Source organism: Tamandua tetradactyla, chromosome 4 (genome assembly GCF_023851605.1).
Source record: "Tamandua tetradactyla isolate mTamTet1 chromosome 4, mTamTet1.pri, whole genome shotgun sequence".
Classification (NCBI taxonomy): Eukaryota; Metazoa; Chordata; class Mammalia; order Pilosa; family Myrmecophagidae; genus Tamandua; species Tamandua tetradactyla.
Window position 1 is genome coordinate 26,384,209 of NC_135330.1, and position 14,262 is coordinate 26,398,470.

The following is a 14,262-nucleotide window of genomic DNA, read 5'->3' on the forward strand; positions in this document are numbered from 1 at the left end:
TTCCTTTTCTTATAAGGACTTCAGCCATATCGGATTAAGGCCCACTCTTATTTACTTTGGGCACACCTTGACTAATAACCTTTCAAAGCTGCTGTTCTACATAACATGCCTAAATGTAAGTTGTGTGGAGACCACAAAATCTTAAAGGGAGGTGGGGTAAGGAAATTGAAAAAGATATCAGGTTTTAATTAAAGAAAAGAATGAAGCCGATTGGGTCAGGACTAAGGTAAATCAGAACTCGAGGTAAGGAGGACATTGTTTTTTAGAACTTCACCTACTCGTATGAGACCAAAGAAAGAGGGATTTATTTTGTCTAAAACCTAAATTTTCTATCACATCTAATCTAACTCAACCTGTCAGCATAGATCAATTACAAAACCCAAGCGTATTGAGCCCAGAATGGAAATGAGGGCTTATAATTCTGTATAGTTTAATGTAATGCCTAGGTATATCCCAGAGTATGTTGAGCAGATAAGTAAAAAGTATTGGCAAACTCCCTTGAGTGATGGTGTGCTGGTTTGAAAGGATGTATGTACCCTAGAAAAGCCATGTTTTAATCAAAATCCCATTTTGTAGAGGCAGAATAATCCCTATTCAGTACTGTATGTAATTAGATCATCTCCCCGGAGATGTAACCTAATCAAGAATAGTTATTAAGCTGGATTAGGGGAGATGTGTCACCACCCATTTGGGTGGGTCTTGATTGGTTTACTGGAGTCCTATAAAAGAGGAAACATTTTAGAGAATGAGAGATTCAGAGAATGCTGCAGCACCACGAAGCATAGCGTCCGTGACCCAGCAACCTTTGAAGATGAAGAAGAAAAATGCCTCCCAGGGAGCTTCATGAAACAGGAAGCTAGGAGAAAAAGCTATCAGATGACTCTGTGCTCGCCATGTCCCTTTCCAGAAGAGAGAGAGACCCTGACCATATTCTCTGTAAACCTTTCCACTTGAGAGAGAAACCCTGAATGTCGTTAGCCTTCTTAAATCAAGGTATCTTTCTCTGGATGCCTGTAATTGAACATTTCTATAAACTTGTTTAATTGGGACCTTTTCTCAACCTTAGAACTGTACACTAGCAACTTATTAAATTTTCTATTTAAAACCCATTCGTTTTTGGTATATTGCATTCTGGTGGCTAGCAAATTAGAACAAATGGAAAGAAAAATATGGAATTGTTAAACTTTGCCACTAGGGAAATCCCTGATACTGTCTCAAATGTTAGGGACTCTCAAGTCAGTAGGCCAAGCCCTTGATCTTGAGACTTGCTCTTGTGAAGCTTATTTATGTAGCAGAGAATCTTAGCCTATAGTTATACCTAAGAGTTACTACCAGAGGATCTCTTTTATTGCTCAGATGTGTTCTCTCTCTAAGCTTAACTCTGCAAGTAAAATAATTACTGTCCCCCTTACATGGGACATGATATCCAGGATTGAAAGTCTCCCTGGCAAAGTGGGATATAACTCCTAGGGATGAACCTGGCCCTGGCACTATGAGATCGACAATGTCTTCCTGACCAAAAAGAGGAAAAGAATAAGGTATCAGTGGCTGAGAGAATTCAAATAGAGTTGAGAGGCTACTGTGGAGGCTGCTTTTATGTAAGCTTCAGCTAGATATTGCTATTTATCATTTTTTGCCAAACCTCAAACAAAACCATTCCTTCCAACCCTAAAGAGCACCTATCTGAGGTCTCTATCTGAGATTTTACAAAGATTCCATGCCTTATGATTACTTTCCAGAAACTTGCAACCTCTAGAGATAGTCCTGAAACACAGAGGGACCAGCCTCTCCATAATAGGGTAATTCCATACCCTATCCCGTATTATCAACAGCCGTTTCCAACATGAGAAAATTAGAATGAGCATAGCCCATATACCCCTAAAGATTGGGAGAAAGATCAAAGGAGAAGGTGGCATTTATAACAGAGAAATAGGATTTAACAAATGAGAGTATGACCGCTGAACATTATATTGATATTTCTTTTCATCTCAAGTGTCTTATAGCAGCTAGAAATAAAAACTAAAGTTGTAGAATTGTGACCCATCCCAAACTCTGAAATCTGTTCTGCAACTAATTGTTGTGGTGTGCTTTGGAATTTATTGCTGTTTCGTATTAAGTTATTTTTCAAAATCAAAATAAATAAATACATTTTAAAAGGGAGGTTTGGAAATGGTCCTACTTCCTTTTAAGAAAAAAATAAATTATATTTCGAGAAGTTATGGATATATATGCCTTCAAATAGAAAATGTATACTAAATGAGACATGGACTGTTTATCAGTTAGCTGTCAAAATAGATTTTGTATACTTCTTAAGTTACTATTAATGAATATATGTTGTTTTAGGAATATAGAAATAATTGACTAATAGAATGAATATTTGTGTATTTAACGTAGGGAAAAAAATTATAGGTTGAATTGTATACTCTTCCCCTATTATGTTTCATCTGTCATAACCAAAATCTTGAATTTGATGGGTTTTTTTTCCTTTTCGAGCATCTTTTAAAACTTTTCCAAATATTTATAACTATAAACAATGATCTATGTCTGGTATATTTTCAAACAATATAAAATGGCATCTTTCCTGCCTTAGCTATTAATTTACTCAGCTGTTTTTGAGATTTACCCATTCATTGTTTGCATTGCTCTCTTATGTTGTACACTACCAAAATTTATCCATTCTTCAATTAATGAATTTTAGGTTGTTGCTAATATTTTATTATAAAAGTGTTACAGTGAACATTTTATACCTGTTTTCTTAGACACGTGCAGTTTCTCTGACGTTTATATGTAGGGATGGGATTATTGTGTCAAAATAAATAAAGCATCTTCACTTAATATAACTAGATTTAAAACTATCTTAATCAGTCTGATCGATTTCCCATGGCTCAACAAACATGCCACACTTGTCCACAGACCCACACTTATACCTGCATCAGGTATAATTTATATGGTATCTCTGTGGATTTATTTGCATTTCCTGATTATTACTAACAGCATTTTATTTTCTCTTTGCTGAATATGTTGTTCATGTTCTTTGTTCCCTCCCCCTTATTGATTTATAGGAGGTGTTTATAGTTGACAATAATTCTGTTTGTTGAATGTATTATAGATACTTCTCTAACTTTGTGGCCTATTGTTTCATATTGCTTATGATCTTTTGATATATTTGATTTACTTTATTCTATTCTAGCTAATATATAAGATGGGTTTTTTTTTAATGATTTATACTTATTGCATTTTGTTAAATCCTTTTCTACCCTTAGTTATAAAGATTTTTTTAAATATATTTTCTTATAAAGTTTTTATTTTCACATTTAGGTTTAAGTCCACCTACATTTTTTTGTACACGGTACTTCTCATTAAGGAGTTTATGAAAACGATATACAACGTTTACAATCAAACTTCCTTTAATGTGTGCATTATTTTAACTTAGGTTTTAAAGTGGTTACAGTTCAACTATGGTATTTATTAATTTGTACACTTTGAGTTTGAGTAATTGTTGGCTAAGGATATAGTCTTTTATAACACATTCATATTGCTAGCATCTGAGTAATGTCACCTGTAATACAGTACTTAAGTTAAGGTATGAACTCTTTTTATTTTTCCACTCCAAAATGTTATATATCATGTGTTCAAAAATTAAGGCTTTAATTTGACAAAAGCATTTGTACTCACTTTTGTAATTTATTAATCTATGTTTGAAAGTTGAAATCTGTTCATTTTGACATTTCTTTCAGAGTTCTGATTATTCAAAACCAGGAGAAATTGACCCAACATCTGTAACAAGTCCCAAAGATCCAGAAGATATTCCAACATTTGATGAATGGAAGAAGAAAGTTATGGAAGTAGAAAAGGAAAAGAGTGAGCAAGCACTGGATTCTTTGATTATTTTGTTTTTTAATTTTTATTTAAAGAAGTGTTTTAAATATACTTTTCTTTTTTTAATTGGTACAATAAAATAAAACTTATGAAATTTTTAAAGGTGAAACATTAAATTGCTGTTCATTACTCATCCATATGTAACTTATATATAATTGTATAGTTATACATATATATATACACACTATATATAATTGTATAGTTATACAAATATATATACTTTATATATAATTGTATAGTTATACATATAGTTATCTATGTATGGTATTATGTTTCATTATATACCTAGTTTTAATCTGAATTAAAATGTGTTCTTGAAAATTATTATAGAGGATGAAATAAGATAAAGACAGCAGATCAATGATTTTCATCTCAATTAAAAAAAAGAAAATTGAAGCATGGAAAGTTCTGAGTCATAATGCTTTTAATAAATCAGAATAACCTCCACTCTTTTAGCTGTTGCTTTAGGCTTGGATTTCATACCTCTCACTTACTCTTAAAATCTGTAGAGTTGGACTAAAGTATATTTTTTTCATTTATTTTTGTATAATCTCAAGAGTTCAGAATTCTTAATATTGGGGTTAAAGATAGAAAGGTAGCATTGATCCTTAATGAAGTATATATCCAAAAAACTTTCATTCTTGTGGACGAACTTCATTTTGTAAATTATACCACTTAAACGTAAATTAAGTAGTGTGAATTTTGTAGTTTAAATATTTGGGGTATGTTAAAGATATTGAAGTGAAACATTTTGAATTTCTTAGGGATTTAAAAAATATTCTCTTAAGCGTTAAAACATGTTCTCTAGAAGGCAGCCTATTGCTTTTGAGATCGTTATGTTGCTGGAGTATTTTCCATGATAATCACCATATAAAATGTTTATAATAAGCTTTATCTGCAGGTCAGTCAATGCATCTGTCTTCTAATGGGGGTCAACATGCCACCAAGAAGGTCCAAAAAAATCGGAATAATTATGCCTCAGTAGAATGTGGTGCCAAAATTTTGGCAGCTAATCCGGAAGCCAAGGTACGTAAGTCTAAAATTCTTCAACACATATAGGAAACTAATGACCATTAAATATAGACAGTGGTTTGCTGGGAGCTATATTTCAATATATGCTGTTTTCCTAATTCACTAATAAATGAGGGATTATGCTTTTAAAGACATTTTTATTTCAGAATTCTTTATTAGTTTTATTGAGATATTACTCCATATTTTTTCAATTTTAAAAATGTATGAAATTTTTAAAAAGAAATAACTAATAGAAAATTATTTTTCCTTTATATTAACAGAGAATTGAATTTTTAATTTTTTATAAGGCTAATTGAATGCTTTAGCCATAACTGGTGAATTTTAGCCACTTTTTGTTTTTTTTTTCCCAAATGAGTATTGAGAGTCTTAGGTGTATTTTAGTAACTAAAAATACTGAAACCTAGAATGCTTTATAGTTAAAATAAATTTTATTTTTTCTTAACTAATTTACCTCCCTGTTTTCCCCCCGTTTTTAAATAGAGCACATCTGCTATTCTTATAGAAAACATGGATCTTTATATGTTGAACCCTTGCAGCACTAAAATTTGGTAAGTATTATAAAATTTTTAAATATATTCTGTATATTTACATATTATGTTGAACTTTTATATTGAGGTTAGATTGATTTATTTATATAGTTATTTAATAAGCATTAATGATGGTTGGTGCCAATACTATAGCTTTCATACTTATCTTAGGTTGTGGGATCCACATGTCTTTTCTTTTAAGGAGATCATAAAAAACAAACTGACAGATCTGATAAAGTGCTGTTGAGAAGTTATTACAGGAATAGAGATGGCATGTAACTACAAGAGGGGCTGAGGGAGGACCTCCATGAGAGATAAGTCCTGAGCTGAATCTTGAAGGATTCATAAGAAATGGTAAATGAGGGGAATGAAGATATTCAGGAACTGTAAGAATAAGAGGACAGCACTAAAAAGAACATAATTCTCCCCAGTAACTATAAATAGAATCACATAGTTCTTTTAGTCATAACAGAAGTAATATTACAATTAGAATAGTGGCAGAAAATGAAGCTGGAGAGTTAGTTTATTGATAAAGTAGGACAACAGCTTCTATGTATAGCCACCTTTAAAATTTTTGACCTTTTAGACTATAAGGGTAAGCATTTTTCTTAGCTGATACGTATTCACATACCATGTAATCATCCAAACATATGTTTTAAGAAAGATATGATTTCACTGACATTTTAAGAAGTCTTGTCCCCAAGGAGTACAGTAGGAAGCAGTGAAACTGAACAGAAACCTGTTGTCAGGGCTCACATAAGAAATGAAGGCTTTAATTAAGGCATTAGCAATTAGAATATAGAGGAGAGGGAGTATCTGAAAGATATTTATAGCAGGTAAAGTGATTGGTTAGTGATTAGATGTGAAGTAGAGGGAGGCATCTAGGAAATCTAGGATTTTGGCTTTAGCAACTGGGTCTGTGTTTTTGCCATTAACTAAGAATATAGGAAAAGGAACAGACTTCTGGGGGGGATGGGGAATAATGTGTGATATGCCAGCAGTTTTATTAAATTACTTGATTTCGTTGCTCAAAAGAAGCTATTTAGAAACAGTAAGGTAAACCATTGCCATATGTTGATGTACTAAAATACATTTTTGAAAAATTTTATGTAAGAGACATTCTTTAAGTCAAAAAATATTTGTTCTTTTCTACTCCTGGTCATCACTCTTTTTGCAAATGTATGCATTTAGGTTTGACTTAAATGATACTATCAGGCTATTTAAGAGTGTTGTGGAATAATTTTTTAAAACTTAATTTTTGTTTATGGCATTTGGTCTGTAAATTGAATTTGAGGATTTGATTATTTATGGGATTATAATCAAAATATTACCTTTTAGTTTATGTTTTTATTTTTGTAAAAGCCAGTATAGTCAGAGTTTTCATGGTCCAAAATTTAGTATTTCAAGCAAGACATGCTGGGATGAAATCATATGAAATGAATCATTTTGCTTTGTTCTGGTTTGCAGTGTAAGTGGCCATAGCTGTCATTTATGTTTTCATGCTTCTGCCATCAGCATGTATTTGTGTATATATGCTTACTGTAGGTTTTATTTTTGTTCATTGATGTGTACATTTTTCAGCGTAATTAAATATTCTCAGAATGCTTGTAACTTATTTCACTTGGTTAAAGTAGGTTGACCTAAAGTGTAGTGAGATCACTAAGTCTCACTGAAGCTTCGTAAGTCTTAATGTATGCCAAAACAAGTTATATACTTCAGAAATGTCCTGATTATTCTTGTCTCTCTTTTTTAAATTTAATTGTAGAATTATCCTGTCAAGTCCCATAAAAAATCATGCTTGCCTTTTTGTTGAAATTATATTGAATCTTTAAAATGAATTTCAGGGTAGTTGATATTTTAGAATATTGTCTCCCTATCTATTCATTCATTCATTTGATATTTATTAAGCACCTATTATGTGATGCTGTTAGTGCTGGAATGCTATTGCTTCACAAGATAGATATTTCTGCTGCTGTATGTAGAACTTATATCTGAGAGAGTATGGGCATTTCATTAGACTGAGTGTATTTTCATGTCTTTGCTGTTTAGGTTTTCCTTTCTGCTGAACTACTTGTCCATTCTTCTACTTTGTTTTCTACTGAAATATTTGTCTTTTTCTTATTATCTAGTAGAACTCAAACCATATTACTTAGCAGTTTATCTTATAGACTGGATACAATTTGATAGTTTATCTTGTACAACTCTGGTTAAGACAGGGGCATTTAATAATTTAAATTCAGTTTGTGGATTGTCCTCTCAACTTCTTTGTCTTTGATGAATAGAAACTGTTGTAATTTTAATGTAATTCAATTTGTCTGTCTTGTAATGTTGGAACTTTTTCTTTTTTAATGTAGAATATCTCTCCCTGCCCTGAGGCCATAAGATATTATCTTACATTTTCTCTAAAATCTAAAAATTTTGTACTTCACATTTAAGTTATTAACCCATTAATCCCTCTGGAATTGGTTTTTTTTTTTTTTTTAAGGTGGTAAGAGAAGAAACCTCTCCCCAACTATTTATTTATTTAGATAGTTGTTTACTCAATAGTTCGTATTTTCCCACTTTCCACACTGATTTACAGACTACCTTTTATCATGTTTCCTCATATGCATGGATTTGTTTCCATATTCTCTGTTCCTGTCCATTGGTCAGTTTATCATTATCTGCAGTAACACCACACTTTCTTTAGCTTTATAAATCTTAATATCTGGTAGAGCAAGTTTCGTACTTTTTTTTTTTTTTAGAACTGGTTTGACTATTCTTCTATCTTTGCTTTTTCTTATTTTCAGACATTATATCCTTTTAAATTCCCAAAATACCTATCATGTTGGAATTTTGATTGGAATTATATGAATATTTAGATGACTTCCAGATATTGTTTGCTTATCCATCAATAAGGATATTCATTTAGGTTGCCTTTAGTATCTTTCAATAAAGCTATTATTTAAAAAAAAAAAATCCTTCATTAAAAAAATGTATTCCTGGGCAGCTTTTTAAAAATTGTGTAACTAGTGTAAACTATATCTTTTAAAAATTAGATTTTGTGTTTCTCATATAGAGAGATGTGGTTGATTTTATATATGAATCTTACATTTGCATTCTTTCGTTAATTCTAATAATATGGAAGTAGATTCTTTTGGGATTTCTATGTAGAGAATTAAACTTCCCTACATATTATTTCTTTTTAAAAATTTTCACTTACTGTTTTTTCTTTTACTTCTTTGAAAGCTACGTTCTTGAGAAAATTGTGAAATAGAAACAGTGATAAGTTGTCAGTTTCATTTTTTTCCTCATTTGGAAAGCTGTGCTTCTAACCTTTCGTCATTAAATATATTGTTCCTTTTCCTGGTTTGTATTGTTTTGTTTTTAATTTATCAAGTGCTTTTGTGTTTGTGTTTATGTGTGTGCCCATCTCTTGATTATTTGCTTTTTCCTTATTTTAATTTATTAATGTGAAGTATTACATTTATAGAGTATCAAAAGATAAATCATTCTTGAATTCCTAGGATAAACACAGACTTGGTGGAGATATTTTTGTTTGGTTTGTTCAGGTTTTCTTTAGACTCTGTAATGAGGTTGGCCCATAACTTTTATTTTTTGTGTACATTTTTTGTTTCTTTTTGGTTTTGTTTTGTATCTAGCTTATGCTATTCTTATATAGTAAGTTGCAGAATGTGCCTCCTTTTTCTGTTTTCTTGTGAGTATCTATGTAAGATTAGAAATAAATGTCCTAAGTTTGCAGCTCACCTATAAAACCATGTGAGTCTGTGGGAAAATACTAATTTAAATTAAATCAGGTGTTTACTTTTAAAAAATAAGTAATATATTCAAAATCTTCAAACCCAAAAATATATTTAAAAGAAAGGAGAGAGGTTAAAGTGAGAAATTTTCCTCCCATTCCTGCCATTATCTTCCTATCTAGTATTAAGTTTTAGATATCTTTTTTGTTTCTTTGGCAAATACAGATGTAGATCTGTAGTATAAGAACTTGTCTAGGCTGTGTCCCCTGTGCCTGGGAGGTAACCTCTAAATATTTTGAAATTTCCCTGATAGGTAGGACTGTCTTTTGTTATACATATGCTAACAAGGTGACTCAGGGTAGGACCAGTTTCACCTATAGTTTTAGAAGGGTTTGCGGAATTGGGGCTTTGAGCTATGTCCTTAGCCTGCTGGGCATTAATTCCATTAGTCATGTCTACATAACGAAGCCCTGTATAAACTCTGGATACTGGAAACTTGGGTGAGCTTCCATGATGGATAATATAAATAAGTGTTCCAGAAGGGTGATAATGATGGATAATATAAATAAGTGTTCCAGAAGGGTGATAAATTCTGATTCCACATGGAGAGAATAGCAAAGCTTGCACTGTGCGTCTCTTCTTTTGGTTTCCGATTTCTGTCCTTGCACTGTAATAAAACTATAATCTTAAGCATGTCAGTTTTAATGAGTTCTGGGGTCATTCTAGTTAGCTCTTGAACCCGAGGGGTTGTAGGAACCCCTGAATTTGTAGCCATTTAGTCAGAATTGTGTGTGGTCTTGGGAAGCCTTGAACTTGGGACTGGTGTCTGTGTCAGGGGCAGTCCTGTGGAGGATTGTCTTTCACATACGGATCTAGCCTAATTCTGGGTAGTTGGAGTCAGAATTGAATTGCATTGTAGCTGGGGATTGAAGAGACCATAGCATTTGCAGTTAGTGTCAGAAGTTATTGAATTTAATGTGAGAATCTTATCTCCTGCTGTTCACAAAAGTTGACCTATTATACATGCTATTCTTCATTTTGAATTTATTTTTAACTTAAAATAGCTTGTCCGTCTTTCCATTTTATACATAGATAACTTCATTATTTCTGATAGCTGCTTAATTCTATTATATGGTTGTGCTGTGATTTTTTTATGTGTGTGTGAAATATATATATACAAAAAAAAAGAAAAAACAATTTTCAAAGTATACTTCCAAAAAAAGTCATTAGGTACAGGGCAGATTTCAGAGTTTGTTATGGGTTACCATTCCATTATTTCAGATTTTTCCTTCTAGCTGCTACAAAACACTGAAGGTTAGAAGGAATATTAATATAGTGATCCAGCGGTCACACTCATTTGTTAAATCCCATACATCCCATACATACCCTCTTACCTCTCCCTCTCATTGACCACTAGTATTGCAGTCTATCAAAAAAAAAATTGTTTATCCCTTATCCTCTCACTATTATTTATTTATATTTTATCCTTATTTTGTTTCTCATTTGTCTATAGCCAAGATAAAGGGATCGTCAGCCACAAGGTTTTCACAATTGCATAGTCACATTGTAAAAGCTATATAGTTGTACAGTTGTCTTCAAGAATCAAGGCTACTGGAATAGAGTTCAACAGTTTCAGATACTCCCCTCTAGCCACTCCAATACACCATAAACTAAAAAGAGATATCTATATAATGCACAAAAATTACTTTCTGGGTAACCTCTTAACTCTATTAGCCACTGCAAATTTATTTTGTTTCATTTCTCTTTCCCTACTTTTGGTCAAGAAAGCTTTCTCAATCTCATGATATCAGGTCCTGGCTTATCCCCGGTAATTATGTTCCACAGTGCCAGGGAAATTTACACCCTGGCAGTTGTGCCCTACATAGTGGGAATAACAGTGAATTCACTTGCCAAGTTGGATTAGAGAGAGAGGCCACATCTGAACAACAAAAGATGTTCTCTGGGGGTGACACTTAGGAGTAATTAAAGTAGGTTTAACTTCTCCTTTGTAGGAATTGGGGCCATCCCCAAGATTGAGGGCTCAGCCTATTGAATTGGTTGTCCCCACGGCTTGCAGGAATATCAGGGATTCTCTAGTTGGGAAGTACAATATTTCCTCCTTTCTCCGAAGTCCATCAAGGGGACTTTGCAAATACTCTTTTATTCTCTGACCACATTACTCTGGGATGTATCGGGACATCATACTAACCTGTATGAACCAACAAGATCTCTCATTGCCTGTTCAAGATTCCACGTGATTATAGTTGTACTGTGATTTAACTAGTTCTCTGTTGATGGATATTTGGGTTGCTTATACATTTTTTGCCAAAATTTGTTATAAATAAGATTGCATATGTACTGTTTTTGCACTTGTGTGAGTAGATGGGAAGATTTTTAAACTACATTTAAAAGAAATAGTTTTAAGACTCATTTAAGTATTCTGTTTCTTAAGTTAATTTTGGGTAACATGTATTTTTCTAGGAAATTCGCTTTCATCCCCTTTCAAAGTTTTTGGAATAAAGTTGTTTATAGTATTTGTTTTAAAAGACCTTTTTTGTCTGTCGTTTTTTAAAAATATTTTTACTATTTTGTTTATGCCTCCTATAATCTCCACTGAAATTTATCATTTTTGGCTCTGTTGACTCCTTCTATTATATCTTTGTTTTCTGTTTCATGAATTTCTACCTATTTATTATATTTCTACTTTATTTAGGTTTACTTTATTGAACTTTTAGAAGTTTTGTTCTTAAATTGGAGCCTTAACTCAATTTTCAGTCTTTTCTATGTAACGTTATAAATTTTCTGCTTTGTATCCTATACGTTTTGATTCATGATGTTTTATGTTTTAAATATTGATCCATTATGATTTCTTATTTGAGCCATGATTATTTTATAGCATATTTTTAGATTTCTAAAATATGTTTGAGAAGAAAGTTTAATTCCCTACATGTTTAGTACATATATTTTGAATAGTCAAATTAATGCTGTGTTCAAATCTATATGCTTTACTGATCTTTTAAATTCCTGACCTATAAAAAATTGAAAAGTTTACTAAAATTGGATTTGTCAACTTCTAGATGTAGTCTTATTAATTTGCATATAATGTTCTCTCTAAGACAGCATGAGAGAAAAGGCATAAAGATATAATGAGAAAGCATTTTAAAATCAACTTTAATGTGGACTGTTTTATAGATTATGAGGCTCTTTATCAGGTGTATACAAGTGTTAGAATTAGTACGTCTTCCTGATGAATTGACTCCATTTATTTTTTCTCCTTAAAGGCAAGGCTATCTTTTTTTTTCATTCACATTTTTATTAGAGATGTTCTAGATTACAGTATAATCTTGCAGAAAATACCGAGTTCCCTGATACCCATCCCACATTAATGCCATGCATTAGTGTAGTACATTTATTAAGTTGATGAAAGAATATTATTATAGTTGTACTACTAACTATCGTCCATGGTTTACGTTACAGCTCATTGTTTGTCTTGTAAAGTCCTAGCGAATTGACCTTTTATGCTGGTAATGCTCTCTTTTAGATTTATTTTCTTCATTGTAAATAAAAATCAAAGTCCTGATTTTCTGTAACTCCCCCTTTCTGCCATCAGAGTGTTGTAGTGGTATGGGAAGTGTTTAGACTTTGGAACCATGTGTAGATTAGCTTCACTACTTATTGGCTAAATGACTCTTAATTAGGGCTTTTGATTCTGCTGCTTTTAAGTAGCTTAAATATAATAAAAGTTCAGTTTTCTCTGACATGAAAGCCAGACTTGGTAGGTGGTTTGGAGTGAAAGGCTGCTCTGGAAACAGAACAAAGGACCTACACACCTTTGCGATATTTCTTTGCTATCCCCTAAGGTATTGTCCCTACCTTCATTGCTGAGATAATGTATTGTACCACATCCTCTTCATTCCAGCCTGTAAGGTGGGAGAAGCAAATGGAGAGTTGGCAGTTCCTTTTAAGGACTTGATCTAGAAGTTGCAATCTGCACTTTTGCTCATATCCCACCACCCAGACTAAGTAAACTTTTTTAGACTGGGAAATATAGTCTTTGTGGGTGGCCATATGCTCAACTACAACTTTAAGGGTTCTGTTACTAAAATGAAGAAGGAAAGAATGTGAGGTAGGTAATAAGTGTTGATTGAATGATTCTCTAAACTGGAGATATTTTGCCGTTTGGTTGTGAGAATTAAATAAAATGAATAAAAGAATGAATGTCCTCTAAACTAGTCAATTTAATACAATCACTAGCTGTTCTGTCAAAGCCATTCATTCTCTAAGAATGAGCTTTGTCATTCTTATGATTGGGCAGAATCAGTATCTTGTTTTATTTTTACTTTTTTCCCCCATTAATTATATGCTTAGGAAATACATAAAGGGATTCCCTTCTGGATAACTCGGGCTACTCATCTTCCTTCCTTCCATTTTAATGAGTAACTTTTAATAGAAGTCTAGTTTATGCAAATTATTAATGCCATGTTTGATGTGAATTGTTATTTTGGGTGGTTTATCTAAATAATGTCTTGTGTTCTTTTGAAGGTTTGTTATTGAACTTTGTGAACCAATTCAAGTAAAACAACTTGATATTGCAAATTATGAATTATTTTCTTCTACTCCTAAAGACTTTCTGGTTTCTATCAGTGACAGGTAAATTCTAAACCTGGTTTCTATAGGATCTATGTTGAATCTCTAGAATAAAAATTAAGCAATAGATCACTCTTTTTAGCATCAGCCATTTTCTTGTATTAATTTATCACTTTTTAATAGTAATAGTAATATTACTGTAGTATATAGGCACTTGTTTAGCCGTTGGTTTTCATTAACTGATAATAATGCCTATGACAACCATTTGCTATTATTCCCTTATAAGATGAAGAAACGGACAAGGAGAGGCTATGTAGCTTACCCAGGTCATCTGATTTTAGACCTGGGTCACAATATAGACTGAGCTTCCTAACTTCAAAGCTCTTTTATTCTTATATTCTATTGCTTCACATATTTCATTTAAAATTCATTAAGAACATATGTGTTACAAGTGCTTCATTTTATATCATGAGGTATAATTTGGTAAAGTGTATTTT

The 14,262-nt window shown here is 32.2% G+C and overlaps 1 protein-coding gene across 8 annotated transcripts in view; it reads left to right on the forward strand.

Annotated features, from left to right (window-relative positions):
- SUCO (SUN domain containing ossification factor) overlaps positions 1-14,262 on the forward strand; it is a 92,843-nt gene that overhangs the window by 44,809 nt on the left and 33,772 nt on the right. For 5 of the 8 annotated variants that reach the window (XR_013174095.1, XR_013174096.1, XM_077156989.1 and 2 more), the window contains exons 7-10: positions 3,738-3,861; positions 4,769-4,905; positions 5,392-5,459; positions 13,721-13,828. Coding sequence is in view for 6 of the 8 variants with exons in the window: in XM_077156989.1 (XP_077013104.1) it covers positions 3,738-3,861; positions 4,769-4,905; positions 5,392-5,459; positions 13,721-13,828 (437 nt within the window). In the remaining 2 variants the exon portion in view is untranslated. The remainder of the gene's footprint in view (positions 1-3,737; positions 3,862-4,768; positions 4,906-5,391; positions 5,460-13,720; positions 13,829-14,262) is intronic. The other 3 variants (XM_077156987.1, XM_077156991.1, XM_077156992.1) reach the window with 1 other exon arrangement.